The sequence below is a fragment of the Lepidochelys kempii genome, chromosome 1 (assembly GCF_965140285.1).
Source record: "Lepidochelys kempii isolate rLepKem1 chromosome 1, rLepKem1.hap1, whole genome shotgun sequence".
Taxonomy (NCBI): domain Eukaryota; kingdom Metazoa; phylum Chordata; order Testudines; family Cheloniidae; genus Lepidochelys; species Lepidochelys kempii.
The window spans coordinates 120715893-120734361 of NC_136380.1; the positions used below are offsets into that span (position 1 = coordinate 120715893).

Consider the following 18469-nt stretch of genomic DNA (forward strand, 5'->3'; position numbering starts at 1 on the left):
TTGCTTTTTCTTTGGGCTGGGTAAGCAGGTTTCCAAGTAGTTGGAGGTTTTTTGCTTTAATTTGGGCCCAGAGCAGAGACAAGGGAATTGTCTTTTTCTGTAGGCTGACAGTCACTATCAGAGAATAGGTATTCTATTCCAGCACAGCAAAATTTTACAGCCACGTTTTGTTTGTTTATTTCTAAACCTCGGGTGTAAAGTTAGTTAAAAACAGAGAGGTTAGAATGACCAAATCCTCAGCTCGACTACAGCTGGAATTAGCCAAATTTCAGGCTGAGGAAAAACAAAGGGAACATGAAAGACAGATAGAACTCATGCGGCTGGAGAAGGAGGTACAGGAGGCTGCCTACAAGAGGGAAATGGAGGCAAGGAAGCATGTGGAGGAGGAGAAGGAAAAAGAGAGGAAGCATGTGGAGGAGGAGAAGGAAAAAGAGAGGAAGCATGTGGAGGAGGTGGAGAGGATAAAGGCCCAGCAGAATATACTAACAAACCCTAGCAATCCTTCTCCAGGTACCCCTTCCCATCCCAGAAAGTTCCCCACCTACAAGGCAGGTGATGATACTGAGGCCTTCTTAGAAAACTTCGAAAGGGCCTGCCTTGGGTACAACATCTCTACTGACCAATACATGGTAGAGCTGAGGCCGCAGCTCAGTGGACCCTTAGCTGAGGTGGCAGCTGAAATGCCTAAAGAACACATGAACAAGTATGAACTGTTTAAATCCAAGGCGAGAGTCAGAATGGGGATAACACCCGAGCAGTCTCGTCGGAGGTTCAGAGCCCTAAGGTGGAAACCAGACATGTCATTTACCCGACATGCCTACCACATTGTGAAACATTGGGATGCCTGGATATCAGGAGCAAGTGTTGAATCTCCAGTAAATTTGCCCTTCCTAATGCAAATGGAACAATTCTTAGAGGGTGTTCCTGAGGAAATAGAAAGATACATCCTAGACGGGAAGCCCAAAACTGTAATCGAGGCAGGAGAGATTGGAGCCAGATGGGTGGAGGTGGCAGAGAAGAAGAAAACTGGTCGCAGTTGGAGCGGAGACCAGAAGGGACCACCCCAGACCACACCCTATTACTGGGGGCCGCCCAAAGCCCCACCTACCTCCCAAAGAACCCTCCAGACCCCTTATCGTCCCACCACCCCGTTCTCCAGCAACCCACCTCGCCCCAGTGACCCATCAGCTGGACGATGTTTTAAATGTAACGAGCTGGGGCATGTAAAGGCCAACTGCCCCAAGAACCCCAACAGATTACAGTTCATTGCACCGGAATCACACCAGAGGTCCACAGGCCCAGATACCTCCCAGATACCCTTGGAGCGGAGGGAAACTGTGAGTGTGGGCGGGAAGAAGGTCACCGCGTGGAGGGACACCGGAGCACAAGTGTCAGCTATCCATGCTTCCTTAGTGGACCCCAATTTAATCAACCCAGAGATCCAAGTGACGATTCAACCCTTCAAGTCCAACTCTTTCGATTTGCCTACAGCCAAGTTGCCTGTCCAGTATAAGGGCTGGTCAGGAATGTGGACTTTTGCAGTCTATGATGATTATCCCATCCCCATGCTGTTGGGGGAAGACTTGGCCAATCATGTGAAGCAGGCCAAGAGGGTGGGAACGGTCACCCGCAGCCAGGCTAAACAAGCCGTGAGGCCTAGCTCTGTTCCGGAAACTTCTATCAGGACCCAGTCAGAGGTGATGGATCCGGACCACAGGCCAATGTCTGCAACAGCAGTAGTGGATCCAGTCCCAGAGACCCAGACGGAACCAGTCCCAGAACCGGAACCAGCCAAACAACCAACACCAGACCCCGTGCCAGCACTGAATCCAGTACTTGCAACCTCAACACCAGAGGGCCCCACTGAACCTGAACTGGCAGCAGCCGATAACCCTACCCAAGAGGCTCAGCTGGAGCCTCAATCCCAACATAGTGCACCAGCGGAGAGCGGTTCACAGTCAACAGAAACAGCTCCATCCTCTATATCGCTTCCAGAGGGACCAAGCCTAGGTCCACAATCCAATGAGGAACTGATGTCTCCAGCATCAAGGGAACAGTTCCAGACCGAACAGGAAGCAGATGAAAGCCTCCAGAGAGCTTGGACGGCAGCACGGAGCAACCCACCGCCTCTCAGCTCTTCTAATCGATCCAGGTTTGTTGTAGAAAGAGGACTTTTATACAAGGAAACTCTTTCTGGTGGACACCAGGAAGACTGGCATCCTCAGAGACAGTTGGTAGTTCCAACTAAATACCGGGCCAAGCCCTTGAGCTTAGCCCACGATCACCCTAGTGGCCATGCTGGGGTGAACAGGACCAAAGACCGTTTGTGGGGGGTCATTCCACTGGGAGGGAATGGGCAAGGATGTTTCTACCTATGTCCAGTCTTGTGAGGTGTGCCAAAGAGTGGGAAAACCCCAAGACCAGGTCAAAGCCCCTCTCCAGCCACTCCCCATCATTGAAGTTCCATTTCAGCGAGTAGCTGTGGATATTCTGGGTCCTTTTCCGAAAAAGACACCCAGAGGAAAGCAGTACATACTGACTTTCATGGATTTTGCCACCCGATGGCCGGAAGCAGTAGCTCTAAGCAACACCAGGGCTAAAAGTGTGTGCCAGGCACTAGCAGACATTTTTGCCAGGGTAGGTTGGCCCTCCGACATCCTCACAGATGCAGGGACTAATTTCCTGGCAGGAACTATGAAAAACCTTTGGGAAGCTCATGGGGTAAATCACTTGGTTGCCACTCCTTACCACCATCAAACAAATGGCATGGTGGAGAAGTTTAATGGAACTTTGGGGGCCATGATACGTAAATTCGTAAATGAGCACTCCAATGATTGGGACCTAGTGTTGCAGCAGTTGCTCTTTGCCTACAGAGCTGTACCACATCCCAGTTTAGGGTTTTCCCCATTTGAACTTGTATATGGCCGTGAGGTTAAGGGGCCATTGCAGTTGGTGAAGCAGCAATGGGAGGGATTTACACCTTCTCCAGGAACTAACATTCTGGACTTTGTAACCAACCTACAAAACACCCTCCGAACCTCTTTAGCCCTTGCTAAAGAAAACTTACAGGATGCTCAAAAAGAGCAAAAAGCCTGGTATGATAAACATGCCAGAGAGCGTTCCTTCAAAGTAGGGACCAGGTCATGGTCTTAAAGGCGCTCCAGGCCCATAAAATGGAAGCATCGTGGGAAGGGCCATTCATGGTCCAGGAGCGCCTGGGAGCTGTTAATTATCTCATAGCATTCCCCACCTCCAACCGAAAGCCAAAGGTGTACCATATTAATTCTCTAAAGCCCTTTTATTCCAGAGAATTAAAGGTTTGTCAGTTTACAGCCCAGGGAGGAGACGACGCTGAGTGGCCTGAAGGTGTTTACTACGAAGGGAAATGTGCTGGTGGTGTGGAAGAGGTGAACCTCTCCATGACCCTTGGGCGTATGCAGCGACAGCAGATCCAGGAGCTGTGCACTAGCTACGCGCCAACGTTCTCAGCCACCCCAGGACTGACTGAACGGGCATACCACTCCATTGACACAGGTAATGCTCACCCAATTAGGGTTCAACCTTACCGGGTGTCTCCTCAAGCTAAAACTGCTATAGAACGGGAGATCCAGGATATGTTACAGATGGGTGTAATCCGCCCCTCTGAAAGTGCATGGGCATCTCCAGTGGTTCTAGTTCCCAAACCAGATGGGGAAATACGTTTTTGCGTGGACTACCGTAAGCTAAATGCTGTAACTCGCCCAGACAACTATCCAATGCCACGCACAGATGAACTATTAGAGAAACTGGGACGGGCCCAGTTCATCTCTACCTTGGACTTAACCAAGGGGTACTGGCAGGTACCGCTAGATGAATCTGCCAAGGAAAGGTCAGCCTTCATCACACATCTCGGGCTGTATGAATTTAATGTACTCCCTTTCGGGCTGCGAAATGCACCCGCCACTTTCCAAAGACTTGTAGATGGTCTCCTAGCAGGATTAGGAGAATATGCAGTCGCCTACCTTGACGACGTGGCCATATTTTCGGATTCCTGGGCAGACCACCTGGAACATCTACAAAAAGTCCTTGAGCGCATAAGGGAGGCAGGACTAACTGTTAAGGCTAAGAAGTGTCAAATAGGCCTAAACAGAGTGACTTACCTTGGACACCAGGTGGGTCAAGGAACTATCAGCCCCCTACAGGCCAAAGTGGAGGCTATCCAAAAGTGGCCTGTCCCAAAGTCAAAGAAACAGGTTCAATCCTTCTTAGGCTTGGCCGGTTATTACAGACGATTTGTACCGCACTACAGCCAAATCGCTGCCCCACTGACAGACCTAACCAAAAAGAAATAGCCAAATGCTGTTCAGTGGACCGGGAAGTGTCAGAAGGCCTTTAACAAGCTTAAAGCGACACTCATGTCTGACCCTGTACTAAGGGCCCCAGACTTTGACAAACCGTTCCTAGTAACCACAGATGCATCCGAGCGTGGTGTGGGAGCAGTTTTAATGCAGAAAGGACCTGATCAAGAATTCCACCCTGTAGTGTTTCTCAGCAAAAAACTGTCTGAGAGGGAAAGCAACTGGTCAGTCACTGAAAAAGAATGTTATGCCATTGTCTATGCTCTGGAAAGGCTACGGCCATATGTTTGGGGACGGCGTTTCCACCTGCAAACCGACCATGCTGCACTGAAGTGGCTTCACACCGTCAAGGAAACTAACAAAAAACTTCTTCGGTGGAGTTTAGCTCTCCAAGATTTTGATTTCGACATCCAACACATCTCAGGAGCTTCTAACAAAGTGGCTGATGCACTCTCCCGTGAAAGTTTCCCAGAATCAACTGGTTAAAATCGTCCTTGAGATGTGGAAAATATTGTTAGTCTTTATGTACTTGGTAGTATATTTAGAGATGCATGTGTCTTATTAACTCTGTTTTTCCTAGAGCTCCAGGAAGAAATCCCAGCCAGTGTTTCACCCTAGCTGAGATTTGGGGGGCGTGTCATAAATGTAAAGGGAAGGGTAAACCCCTTTAAAATCCCTCCTGGCCAGGGGAAAGCTCCTCTCACCTGTAAAGGGTTAAGAAGCTAAAGGTAACCTTGCTGGCACCTGACCAAAATGACCAATGAGGAGACAAGATACTTTCAAAAGCTGGGAGGAGGGAGAGAAACAAAGGGTCTGTGTCTGTCTGTATGCTGGTTTCTGCCAGGGATAGACCAGGAATGGAGCCTTAGAACTTTTAGTAAGTAATCTAGCTAGGTATGTGTTAGATTATGATTTCTTTAAATGGCTGAGAAAAGAATTGTGCTGAATAGAATAACTATTTCTGTCTGTGTATCTTTTTTGTAACTTAAGGTTTTGCCTAGAGGGGTTCTCTATGTTTTTGAATCTAATTACCCTGTAAGATATCTACCATCCTGATTTTACAGGGGGGGATTTCTTTATTTCTATTTACTTCTATTTTTTATTAAAAGTCTTCTTGTAAAACACTGAATGCTTTTTCATTGTTCTCAGATCCAAGGGTTTGGGTCTGTGGTCACCTATGCAAATTGGTGAGGCTTTTTATCCAACATTTCCCAGGAAAGGGGGGGTGCAAGTGTTGGGAGGATTGTTCATTGTTTTTAAGATCCAAGGGTCTGGGTCTGTAGTCACCTAGGCAAATTGGTGAGGCTTTTTACCAAACCTTGTCCAGGAAGTGGGGTGCAAGGTTTTGGGAAGTATTCTGGGGGGAAGGACGCGTCCAAACAGCTCTTCCCCAGTAACCAGTATTAGTTTGGTGGTGGTAGCGGCCAGTCCAAGGATAACGGGGGTAATATTTTGTACCTTGGGGAAGTTTTGACCTAAGCTGGTAAAGATAAGCTTAGGAGGTTTTTCATGCAGGTCCCCACATCTGTACCCTAGAGTTCAGAGTGGGGGAGGAACCTTGACAAGTCCCAAGTTCATATACAACACTACACACACAGCTTCTGTTTTCAGCAAATTATGAATTAACTGGTATGTTATAAAGTTCTCTACTTCCAGATCAAATTCCAACATACTTGGAAAGCAGCAGCAAGCAAAACACCAGATTTGAAAAGTAGCACAAAACATACCAGGTAACTATATGCTAATTTAACGTCAGTTGTGGGGATATTGTTGAAAATTTAATATAAGATCACCTTGAAGAGCAGTAACATGACGTGACAACATAGGTATAGTTTTGAGAAGAAAAAGCCATGCTTGACTAATTTACTTGCATTGTAAATCTGTGTTTATAAGAAGAAAAGGAGTACTTGTGGTGAATACAGACTAATGGGGCTGCTACTCTGAAACCTGTGTGTTTATAAGGTTTCAGAGCAGTATGTCTGTCAACATGGTACTAATGGTCACCTTTCAATTGTAACTATGTGGAATGAAAACTATTTGAAGTCCTTAAAATGGTAACTTCTCCCACAGGGAGGCTTGCCAGGTGGGTATCTCTAAAGATCACTTTGGGAGCTGTCTTGTTTCTATTCTAAGCTTAATAAATGTGTTTTTCTTAAACCAAATACAAAGAGAGGACACCGCATGAATCAGGTTCCCAAGGCATGTTGTTAAATGATGGAATCTTGTTCCTAGGCTGGGTCTATGCAGTTACTTTTAACCAATTTAACTATTTTTGTTATGGGGTTGATTTTATTACCAGTATAGTTAAATCAACCCTAATGAGGATGTTGTTCTACTGGTAAAGTTTTTTAGCATAAATTTGTGGGAATAGACTATACTGTCACAAGTGTTAATTTGTGGAGATAAACTATACTGCTTTACATAGGTATATATACTAGGCCATTGCTCTGCTCTAACTACATCAGTTTCAAAAGGAGATAGCAATAGAAAAACTGTGTGCAGCCCTGTCCTTAACATCTCCATGTGGCTCAATGGCTACTGTGGTCCAGCCACCTGCTTGGAGAAGGTTGATGCTGAATGCTGTTAGCCACGATACTATGAAGTTTGTAACAGGTTTGAGGTAATCAGTCCCTGTCTGAATGTGACTGTGGTGGCAAGACTAGCCCCATCATCCATGGAACAGCGGGGAGCTCTGGGCAGGCCACCAGCTTACAGGTCCTGGATTCTTTGCTAGGCCAGGGGGTGAGGGGGAGGCCTGCTCACATGGGTGATGGAGGGTGTGATGGGGGGAGGGCGTTGTTGAGCCATGGGTGATGGGGGAGCTGGTTAAGTGGCCAGGGTGGTGGGGGTGCCTTGCTGTATGATGGAGTGGGGGGTGGTTGCATGGCCGGAGTGATAGGAGTGGCCAGTTAAGTGGCCAGACTGCTGGAGGGTGGGGCCAGGGCGAGGAGGGAGACTTGCTGGGTGACTGGGGGGGGTTGCTGCACGGGCAGAGCCTGAGGCGGGAACTTTGCAGTTCTGTAGCATTCCCTGACCCTGGGTGCGTCTACATGGCACCGGGACACCCCGCAGCTGCCCTGTGCCAGCTGGCTCGGGCTCTGGGGCTTGTTTCATTGCTGTGTAGATGTTCGGCTCCTGCCAGGCAGGAGCGTCCCAGAGCGCGGGCGCGGCCCAAGTACAAATGTCTACACCGCGAGGACCCCGGCAGGGCCAGGCCCCTGCGCCTGGGCGCCCCGTACTCGGCACGCCCCCGTGCCGCCACTGCTGCCAGGAGCGCCCGCCCTTGCCGCGGCTGGCGGTGGGGGGCGGGGCTAGGCCGGCACCCGCCGCCAGGACACCGCTCAGGGGCGTGGCCAGCCCCCGCCTCCGCACGCAGAGCGAGCGCACCCGCGCCCCTCCCGCCCTCCCTCGCCCAGGCGTTAGCTCACGTGACACCTCCCCCAACCCCTCCTCGGCTCTTCCAGTTCAGGGGCGAGACTCGTGGGGCGGGGGCGGCTCGGGATTGGCCGCAACGTGTGTGGGACGCGCAACGTCGCCCAGCGGGGTCGGCTCCCAGAGCGGCGGCAGGTAGGGGCGGGGGCTGGCCCCTCCCTGGAGCCCCAAACCAACTGCAGGAGCGCGCGCGCGCCTCGCTCCGTGCCGGGCGCTAGGGGCCCGGGGGCGGGGGGATGCGCCGCGGACGGGAGCGGGGGCGTCTTCGGCTGTGGGAAGCGCCGCCCCCGGGGTTCCGACGCGCGGCGGGAGGCGGCCGGGTGCTGCGGTGGTGGGCGCAGGCGGTTCCCCTCCCCTCCCCGCCCCGCTGAGGGGAGTGGGCGGCTCTGTTTTTTACCCCGGCAACTAAAAGCTGCCGGCGCTGAGCGGGCGGGCGCTTTTTGGACTCCCGCCCCCGTGGTTTGCCGGCGGGAGGTTTGGGGCTCGTGAGCGGGGACAAGCCCGAGCAGCATCCGTCTGTCTTGACCTTACAGCGGCGTAGCGCGGGTGCGCCGGGGGGGGGGGGGGCAGTCTGCCTCCAAAACGTGAAAAATTCTGCCCGCCCTATTTTAAAATGTTGCAAAATTCTGCAAATTTTATTTGTCAAAATAACGCCACATAATCCCACCAGTTTCGATTATCTTGGTCATTTATGTCAAAATACCTGTCAGCAAGTATGAATAGAACAGCACATAAAGAGAAAACGGGCACTTGTGGCATGTTAAAGACTAACAAATTTATTAGAGCATAAGCTTTTGTGAGCCACAAGTCCTCCTTTTCTTTTTGGGGATACAGACTAACATGGCTGCACTCCGAAACAGAAAACAATACAGACACAAATTCCCCCAGGAGCAGAGAGTTAAAGAAACCCCTGTGGCAACCTGGTTCCTGCTTCTCTGGCCCCTTGCCCAGCCCGGGGAGGCCAGACAACCACAACCTGCCCCTCCCAGAGCCCAGCCATGGGGTCCCACCAGCCCAGACACCTGCTACCTCCTCCTGAGGATCCAGTGGCCTCTAATGTCAGCCAGCATCACTGCAGCTCATTTTTGTGGCAGAAAGGAAATTCTACACAAAAAACATTAATTTCTGCAAATTTTGCATTGTGCAGTAGCACAGAATTCCCTCAGGAGTAGAATGTGGCAACTTATATCACTTTTGCTTGGGGTCATTGGAACAATTTGCCATCACTGACAATTTTTAAAGCAAGGTTGGATGTTTTCCAAAAGACATGTGCTGGTAATTGTTTTAGGTGAAGTCCTATGGCCTGTGTTATACAGGAGTGCAGACTACATGGTCCCTTCTGGCCTTGGAATCTATGGGTCTCTGGAGATTTGACGTGGGTTGACAGCTTTAGATTGACATGTTTTAGCAAAATGCTTTTCCTGGCGTTGTACATGTTTCCTTTATCTGTAAAATCAGTGGGAGTTTCCTGCTGATTTTCAGAAACTGGCTACCTAAGGCACCTGGCAGAACCTGTTTTGGAATATTACTCTCCCATTATTGCTTAATCAATTAATTGGGTGGCTATAATGCAGAGAAACAATGACAGAAAAAAAAATTCAGTCTTCTCTGCCGCAAGACTTCTCAAATGGGCCCGAGCAAGGAGCACCTTGTTAGAGGTGAAGGTAGGGGGGAAAACAACTGAATACAGCTGTCTCAGGAATGCCTGGGGGTGTGTGATTGAGGAGTGTGTCAACACACATTCCTAATAGCAATTTTTCTCCAGAAGTATTAAACAAATCTAAGGGTGGATCCAAAAGATGAACACCGAGAACTGTCTCATGAAAGTGTAGCTAGTGGAGTGTTGTTGAGAGCACTGAATTAGATTATGTGAGATAAAGGCGTGGGAGGGCTGCGAGAGGTATTTGGGACTTTGTTGACTCAGATTCAATTAAAAGGGAGATGTCCGCGGATGTGCTTTGAACTTCAGAGATAAACTAAGTCACAGAAAGCAAATGGAGTAACCTATCATTAATGTCAACAAGATTTAACAGTTGCATAGGTGTCAACTCCATGGGTGCTCTGGTGCTGGAGCAGTCACAGGGGAAAAAAATAGTGGGTGCTCAGTACCCACTAGCCACAGCTGTTCGGCAACACCACCAAATAGCTGATCGGCAGCTGCCATCAAAAAGCTGTTTGGAGGCTGAGGGAAGGGTTTGGGGGAGGGCGGAAAGCAGGGAGGGGCAGGTGGGCTGGGGGCCTCGGGGAAAGGGTGCAGGGCTTTGGGACGGAGCAAGGGTGGAACACCTCCAGGGAAAACTAGAAGTCAGTGCCTATGAAGGTATAAGAATGTAAGGTAGCAGAAAATGGTTGCAGTTCTACTGAGTATGAATAATATTTCCTCATCTCATTTAAGATAATTGCAGTGGAGACCATCATAAACTATTTTCTATTTGGGAAGGAAGCTTTGAGGAAGGTAAGTGTTAAAGCTGTGTCCCAGCTCCTATAATTGTGTGCTGGTTTCCTTGATTTCAGATTCCCCCCCCGCATGTGGGTATTGCCTGTACCTCCCAGATTATAATTTACTTAATTGTCACAAGGAGTCTACATTACTACTCCCTTTTTTATAGGGATTAAGAAATCATCTCAATTTTAAAATAAACTGGTATTAGGTGGTAATTTATAATTTCCCCAATTATTTTAATTGGGTGTAAATGAATATGATAGATTTTATTTTTTTAAGTCACTGCGCAAATGTTGTAGTTAACGTATAAAAACTTCTCAAAAGTCCCAGTTAGTTAACCACTCATTTTTAGCTTCCTGTTGATCTACAAATCAGTGATTCTTGACATTTTCTTTTAAAATAGAGGTGGATTAATTTTATGGTACATAAAACATTACACGAAAAATCAGATGTAACCTGAAATAATAAAAAAAAAGTGTGTAGAAAAAGGTTTTGGCAAATAACCTACAGGGTTTGAACTGAAACCCAGTTAAAATGTAGCCATATCTTTAGAATATGTTTTCTCCACATGATCTACAGTATCTTAATTATTAGGTTAGTTGTCTAATCCACTTTTAACTGTTTTGTAGGTATTTAAAAAATGACAAAGTTGCTGTTGATTGATGTTGACTGTGGAGTTGATGATGCTCAAGCCATAATGATGGCTCTGGCATCTCCCAGTGTTGAAATCCTGGGAATTACTTGCTGTTATGGAAACACACAGTTGGAAAACGTCTGCAAAAATGTACTTCGTGTGCTACAAGTTTGTAACAGGCTTGAGGTAATGAGTCTCTTAAATGTATGTGAATGGGTTCATCTTTGTGTCAGGTCTTGTTTAAAAATCATCAACTCGCATAGGGTAGGGTCACCTTTTATAGTTTCTCCTCCATAAATAATTTCTTCGCTGATGTAGGGTAATTTTTGACTTGTTTGTTGTTTCATCATATCGATCCCAGGAATAGTAATAGTAATTTTCCTAGCTCCTTTAAAAAATATCCTATAAGTATATATATTTTTCCTGGCTGATGTAAAATTTCTGCCCTTTTCATAAAGGCTCTGTAATTTTAGTGCCACTAATTTGATCATTGCTAAGATATTTTTTGGAATTGATGCTGTAATATTGCTTCTTCAAGTGATTGTCCAAATGGATTCCATACACTGCGTGTATGCATCCATGCACGTGAGATTTTGATACTTTTGGCCAGCAGTGTTCATTGGGACCATGCTGTGCCTTGGGTGCCCTTGTGCCCCCTTCTACCTCCCCCTTAATGGGCATAAAGGGTGGAGTAGGCCCAATTGTCCTTTAGCTCCTTCTTTCTTCCTGTGGCAGCTAGCATAGGTATGAGAGGATGAGTTCTAAAATCTTGAGGGACATGGAAGCAATTTGAGTTGGAAGCAATTGGTTGAATTCACTAGCTACAGATAATACTTTGTTTAATAAATCAGTTATAAATGTAAAACATGTTTTGATACATTTACTTTTTTTCTCATGTATCCAGCACATTTAAGCTAGTTTTCTTAATAAAATAATTGCTGTTTTGTGCATTTTTAATGGATTTGAATTTCCATTCAAATTGACACAAATCACAAGTAAAAAATTATTCATTATCTAGTAAAGAAAAAAAGGTGAATGACATTTCTTAACATAAGAAAAATGTAAACAATAAGAATCTGAATAAATGTAAGTTAAGATATATAGTTGCTCAAGTAAGTAAGTAAGTGTGGGTGTGTATTATAGTCTCCTGATTAGCAAAAAGTAGTACCAAATTTAGTATAAAGGCTGTATTTAGTTCCAAATCAACGTGTTTTAATGGTCACCAACCAATGAGAGCCAACCATTCTTTAGCAAAATAACTAAAAATTACAAAAGCAAAATAAGATTAAAACCAATTATTTAAACCAGTGTTTCCAGCCTGCTGATTTAAATTGCTTTGATTAAATCATTCCGACTTCCTGAGACATACCAAGAAAATCATAGGAAACTGGGTCATTCTGCATCCTTCTGCAGCAGGGAGGCTCAACATGAGCATTCCCATTAATGAAGGTCTGCTAGAGCCTGCATAAGCCATCTGACATACATCTGTATCCATCCTGTCCATGTCAAAAAGAGTGGACAGTGGGCACTGGGTTCCTGCTTCTTATTTGATTTTCTGTTTACATCCAACACTGGGTTCTTTTCTAGTGGCCGCACAACAGGAGAGAACAAAACAGCAGGGACCTTCTAAATGTATGCCAAGAGAAGAGGATCCAAAAAAGGCTGGATCTATTCAGCTACAAGGTGTATTTAACAGCTGTGCTTCAGAGGAAGGTGGCTAACTATCCAGCCTTTCAAAATACGACTTTTTAAACTGGAATCGATTGTCTCAATTTATAATTGCTCGGTGAGCACCAAGAGGAGATGTGCTGTTGCCATTAAAGATTTCAGGTGACTGCATGTACTTCTCTACAGTCTATGCTGGACATGTTGGACATGTTCCGCTGGTTGGAAGGCATGAGATGCTCTGTCCTGAGATGGGGGGTTCCACGACCACCACTCCCAAGAGAAGGAGGCGGGCGGTGGTGGTCGGGGACTCTCTACTCCGGGGGACTGAGTCATCTATCTGCCGCCCTGACCGGGAAAACCGAGAAGTCTGCTGCTTGCCGGGGGCTAAGATTCGCGATGTGACGGAGAGACTGCCGAGACTCATCAAGCCCTCGGATCGCTACCCCTTCCTGCTTCTCCACGTGGGCACCAATGATACTGCCAAGAATGACCTTGAGCGGATCACTGCGGACTACGTGGCTCTGGGAAGAAGGATAAAGGAGTTTGAGGCGCAAGTGGTGTTCTCGTCCATCCTCCCCGTGGAAGGAAAAGGCCTGGGTAGGGACCGTCGAATCGTGGAAGTCAACGAATGGCTACGCAGGTGGTGTCGGAGAGAAGGCTTTGGATTCTTTGACCATGGGATGGTGTTCCATGAAGGAGGAGTGCTGGGCAGAGACGGGCTCCACCTTACGAAGAGAGGGAAGAGCATCTTTGCGAGCAGGCTGGCTAACCTAGTGAGGAGGGCTTTAAACTAGGTTCACTGGGGGAAGGAGACCAAAGCCCTGAGATAAGTGGGAAAGCGGGATACCGGGAGGAAGCACGGGCAGGAACGTCTGTGAGGGGAGGGCTCCTGCCTCATACTGAGAATGAGGGGCAATCAGCAGGTTATCTCAAGTGCTTATATACGAATGCACAAAGCCTTGGAAACAAGCAGGGAGAACTGGAGGTCCTGGTGATGTCAAGGAATTATGACGTGATTGGAATAACAGAGACTTGGTGGGATAACTCACATGACTGGAGTACTGCCATGGATGGTTATAAACTGTTCAGGAAGGACAGGCAGGGCAGAAAAGGTGGGGGAGTAGCACTGTATGTAAGGGAACAGTATGACTGCTCAGAGCTCCGGTACGAAACTGTAGAAAAACCTGAGTGTCTCTGGATTAAGTTTCGAAGTGTGAGCAACAGGAGTGATGTAGTGGTGGGAGTCTGCTATAGACCACCGGACCGGGGGGATGAGGTGGATGAGGCTTTCTTCCGGCAGCTCGCGGAAGCTACTAGATTGCATGCCCTGGTTCTCATGGGTGACTTTAATTTTCCTGATATCTGCTGGGAGAGCAATACAGCGGTGCATAGACAATCCAGGAAGTTTTTGGAAAGCATAGGGGACAATTTCCTGGTGCAAGTGCTAGAGGAGCCAACTAGGGGGGGAGCTTTTCTTGACCTGCTGCTCACAAACCAGGAAGAATTAGTGGGGGAAGCAAAAGTGGATGGGAATCTGGGAGGCAGTGACCATGAGTTGGTTGAGTTCAGGATCCTGACACAGGGAAGAAAGGTAAGCAGCAGGATACGGACCCTGGACTTCAGGAAAGCAGACTTCGACTCCCTCAGGGAACGGATGGGTAGGATCCCCTGGGGGACTAACATGAAGGGGAAAGGAGTCCAGGAGAGCTGGCTGTATTTCAAGGAATCCCTGTTGAGGTTACAAGGACAAACCATCCCGATGTGTCGAAAGAATAGTAAATATGGCAGGCGACCAGCTTGACTTCACGGTGAAATCCTAGCGGATCTTAAGCATAAAAAAGAAGCTTACAAGAAGTGGAAGGTTGGACATATGACCAGGGAAGAGTATAAAAATATTGCTCGGGCATGTAGGAATGAAATTAGGAGGTCCAAATCGCACCTGGAGCTGCAGCTAGCGAGAGATGTTAAGAGTAACAAGAAGGGTTTCTTCAGGTATGTTGGCAACAAGAAGAAAGTCAAGGAAAGTGTGGGCCCCTTAATGAATGAGGGAGGCAACCTAGTGACAGAGGATGTGGAAAAAGCTAATGTACTCAATGCTTTTTTTGCCTCTGTCTTCACGAACAAGGTCAGCTCCCAGACTGCTGCGCTGGGCATCACAACATGGGGAATAGATAGCCAGCCCTCTGTGGAGAAAGAGATGGTTAGGGACTATTTAGAAAAGCTGGACGTGCACAAGTCCATGGGGCCGGACGAGTTGCATCCGAGAGTGCTAAAGGAACTGGCGGCTGTGATTGCAGAGCCATTGGCCATTATCTTTGAAAACTCGTGGCGAACGGGGGAAGTCCCAGATGACTGGAAAAAGGCTAATGTGCCAATCTTTAAAAAAGGGAAGAAGGAGGATCCAGGGAACTACAGGCCAGTCAGCCTCACTTCAGTCCCCGGAAAAATCATGGAGCAGGTCCTCAAAGATTCAATCCTGAAGCACTTGCATGAGAGGAAAGTGATCAGGAACAGTCAGCATGGATTCACCAAGGGAAGGTCATGCCTGACTAATCTAATCGCCTTTTATGATGAGATTACTGGTTCTGTGGATGAAGGGAAAGCAATGGATGTATTGTATCTTGACTTTAGCAAAGCTTTTGACACGGTCTCCCACAGTATTCTTGTCAGCAAGTTAAAGAGGTATGGGCTGGATGAATGCACTATAAGGTGGGTAGAAAGTTGGCTAGGTTGTCGGGCTCAACAGGTAGTGATCAATGGCTCCATGTCTAGTTGGCAGCCGGTGTCAAGTGGAGTGCCCCAGGGGTCGGTCCTGGGGCCGGTTTTGTTCAATATCTTCATAAATGATCTGGAGGATGGTGTGGATTGCACTCTCAGCAAATTTGCGGATGATACTAAACTCGGAGGAGTGGTAGATACGCTGGAGGGCAGGGATAGGATACAGAGGGACCTAGACAAATTGGAGGATTGGGCCAAAAGAAATCTGATGAGGTTCAATAAGGATAAGTGCAGGGTCCTGCACTTAGGACGGAAGAACCCAATGCACAGCTACAGACTAGGGACCGAATGGCTAGGCAGCAGTTCTGCGGAAAAGGACCTAGGGGTGACAGTGGACGAGAAGCTGGATATGAGTCAGCAGTGTGCCCTTGTTGCCAAGAAGGCCAGTGGCATTTTGGGATGTATAAGTAGGGGCATAGCGAGCAGATCGAGGGACGTGATCGTCCCCCTCTATTCGACATTGGTGAGGGCTCATCTGGAGTACTGTGTCCAGTTTTGGGCCCCACACTACAAGAAGGATGTGGATAAATTGGAGAGAGTCCAGCGAAGGGCAACAAAAATGATTAGGGGTCTGGAACACATGACTTATGAGGAGAGGCTGAGGGAACTGGGATTGTTTAGTCTGCGGAAGAGAAGAATGAGGGGGGATTTGATAGCTGCTTTCAACTACCTGAGAGGTGGTTCCAGAGAGGATGGTTCTAGACTATTCTCAGTGGTGGAAGAGGATAGGACAAGGAGTAGTGGTCTCAAGTTGCAGTGGGGGAGGTTTAGGTTGGATATTAGGAAAAACTTTTTCATTAGGAGGGTGGTGAAACACTGGAATGCGTTGCCTAGGGAGGTGGTGGAATCTCCTTCCTTAGAAGTTTTTAAGGTCAGGCTTGACAAAGCCCTGGCTGGGATGATTTAATTGGGGATGGGTCCTGCTTTTGAGCAGGGGGTTGGACTAGATGACCTCCTGAGGTCCCTTCCAACCCTGATATTCTATGATTCTGTGTCTGACACCACAGTGCACACAATAGCTACTGCAATAGCCAGGAGGAGATCTTTGTGGCTTCAGTGTTCGAGGATCCCCAGGAAACTCCAAGCAAGAACCTCTCATTTGATGAAGCCCTGTGGCCTCCAAAAGATTCAAGGCCAACTCTGCTTTCTTTAGGACTTTGAGTTCCAAGTGAGCTGTAGTTCACAAAAGCTTATGCTAAAATAAATTGGTTAGTCTCTAAGGTGCCACAAGTACTCCTTTTCTTAACCCAAAAAGGAAGCAGCCACATCAACATCCTATAGACAGCACACCTCAGTCCAGTTTTACAGTCAGTCACATGGTACTTCAAAACTGCCAATGAAGAGACAGAGATTCCACTGGAGACAACCCTCTGCCTCCTCTGCTGCCCCACAGTCTTGGGGTTCCACTAGGTAGCAGGTGCAATGCAAAGTGGAGAAACTGATAGGATGATCAGAGAACTTTGTTTGTTCTACACCTCCCCCCTTGGCAACTACCTCTTTTATTTTGGAGAAATTTGAGCTGAGGTTACCTCAGATTTATAGGTCCCAGAGATGGTAACAAAGGGGCATTCAGTTTCAATTCCATCCTTCTCTCCACCCTCCTACTGCCTCCTTTCCTGTCTCTTTTCAGGGAACTGTCTCGTGAAAGACCATCAAAATAGGAAGTACTGTCCCTTTTACAGCTGGGAGCAATGCAAGGGTTGGCTTTTTACTCCCATTACTTTTTTGATCACAAAGAAGAAAGGGGGATGATAGCCTATCTTGGATCTTCACTGAGAGCTGTGGGTAGCCCTGCCTGAAGATGGTCAACGTAAACACTGTCTCGCAGCCCACCAGCGGATTACTCTGACGGGCCGCAAATTGCCCACCCCTGATCTAGATTATGACCTTCAAATTCAGGACCTCTGGTTCCCTCAGGAAGCTTGCTGCCATATATATGTGTTAGGGCTAGGTATCAGCTTGGTATGCAAAGCATTCCTACCTCCTCTTTAGGAATTCTGAATACAAGTGTTGACAGACAACACCACAGCTGTAGATTATGTCAACAGGCAATGGGGAACAAGATCATTCTCACTCTGTCAGGAAGCCATGGAACTATGGAATAGATACATTCTGAACCAAGTTACATGTGTGGCTGTGCACCTTTTCAGCCTTCTGAACACCTTGACAGATCAACTCAGCAGGCAATTTCCTGACAACAAGTGGGCGCTCAAAGACTCAGTCTTACAGAACATCTTTTGTAAATGGGGATTCCCAAGAGTAGCAGCAGACCAGAACAAGTGTCAGACATTCTTCTATTCCAGAAGGGATGCAAGCTAAGGCTCCCTGACAAATGCCTTTCTCATCCCTTGGATGCCAGGGTTGAAGTATGCCTTTCTGCCAGTCCCTGTGATACTCAGGATACTGAGGCAGGATTCAGAGTTATTATGATAGCCCTAGTATGGGCCAAGCAGTTCTGGTATTTGGATTTCATGAACCTTTCAGTGCAGCCACTTTATCACCTTATCTGCTCTGCCTGACAGTCTTCCAGAATTGTCAGATCTTGCACCTCGATCCAGTATCTTTACACCTGACAGCCTAGATCAGTGGTGGGCAGACTACGGCCCGTGGGCCCCATCCGACCCATCGGACCATTTAAGCCAGCCCTCAGCTCCCACCGGGAATCGGGGTCAGGGGTTTGTCCTGCTCCGGCGCTCCAGCTGGGGAGCGAGGTCAGGTGCTTGCCCTGCTCTGCATGGTTCCCAGAAAGCAGCCAGCATGAACCCCCTCCGGGTCCTACGTAGTACGCAGAGGTGCGGCCAGGCGACTCTGCGTGCTGCCCCGTCCACAGGCGCCGCCCCTTCAGCTCCCATTGCTGCGGTTCTCGGCCAATGGGAGCTGCAGGGGTGGCACCTCTGGATGGGGCAGCGCGAAGAGCTACCTGGCCGTGCCTAGGAGCCAGAGGTGGGATATGCTTCCGGGAGCTGCTTGCAGTAAACGTTGCCCAGAGCCTGCACCCCGCAGCCCCCATGCCCCAATCCCCTGCCATAGCCCTGATCCCCTTCCTGCCATCTGAACCCATTGGTCCCAGTCTGGAGTACCTTCCTGCACCCCAAACCCCTCAGCCCTACCACTGAGCCTGCACCCCCAGCCAGAGCACTCACCCCCCTCCCCAGTACCTCAACCCCCTGCCCTGAT

The 18469-nt window shown here is 48.1% G+C and overlaps 1 protein-coding gene across 4 annotated transcripts in view; it reads left to right on the forward strand.

Annotated features, from left to right (window-relative positions):
* The first annotated feature begins 7757 nt into the window (after nt 1–7757).
* LOC140914601 (inosine-uridine preferring nucleoside hydrolase) overlaps nt 7758–18469 on the forward strand; it is a 29738-nt gene continuing 19026 nt past the window's right edge. The window contains exons 1-3 of one of the 4 annotated variants that reach the window (XM_073352851.2): nt 7762–7904; nt 10165–10224; nt 10842–11032. In XM_073352851.2, coding sequence (XP_073208952.1) covers nt 10853–11032 — 180 coding nt within the window. In that variant the 5' untranslated portion in view covers nt 7762–7904; nt 10165–10224; nt 10842–10852. Of the gene's footprint in view, nt 7905–7943; nt 9434–10164; nt 10225–10841; nt 11033–18469 lie in introns of those variants that run through there. The other 3 variants (XM_073352860.2, XM_078853922.1, XM_078853916.1) reach the window with 3 other exon arrangements.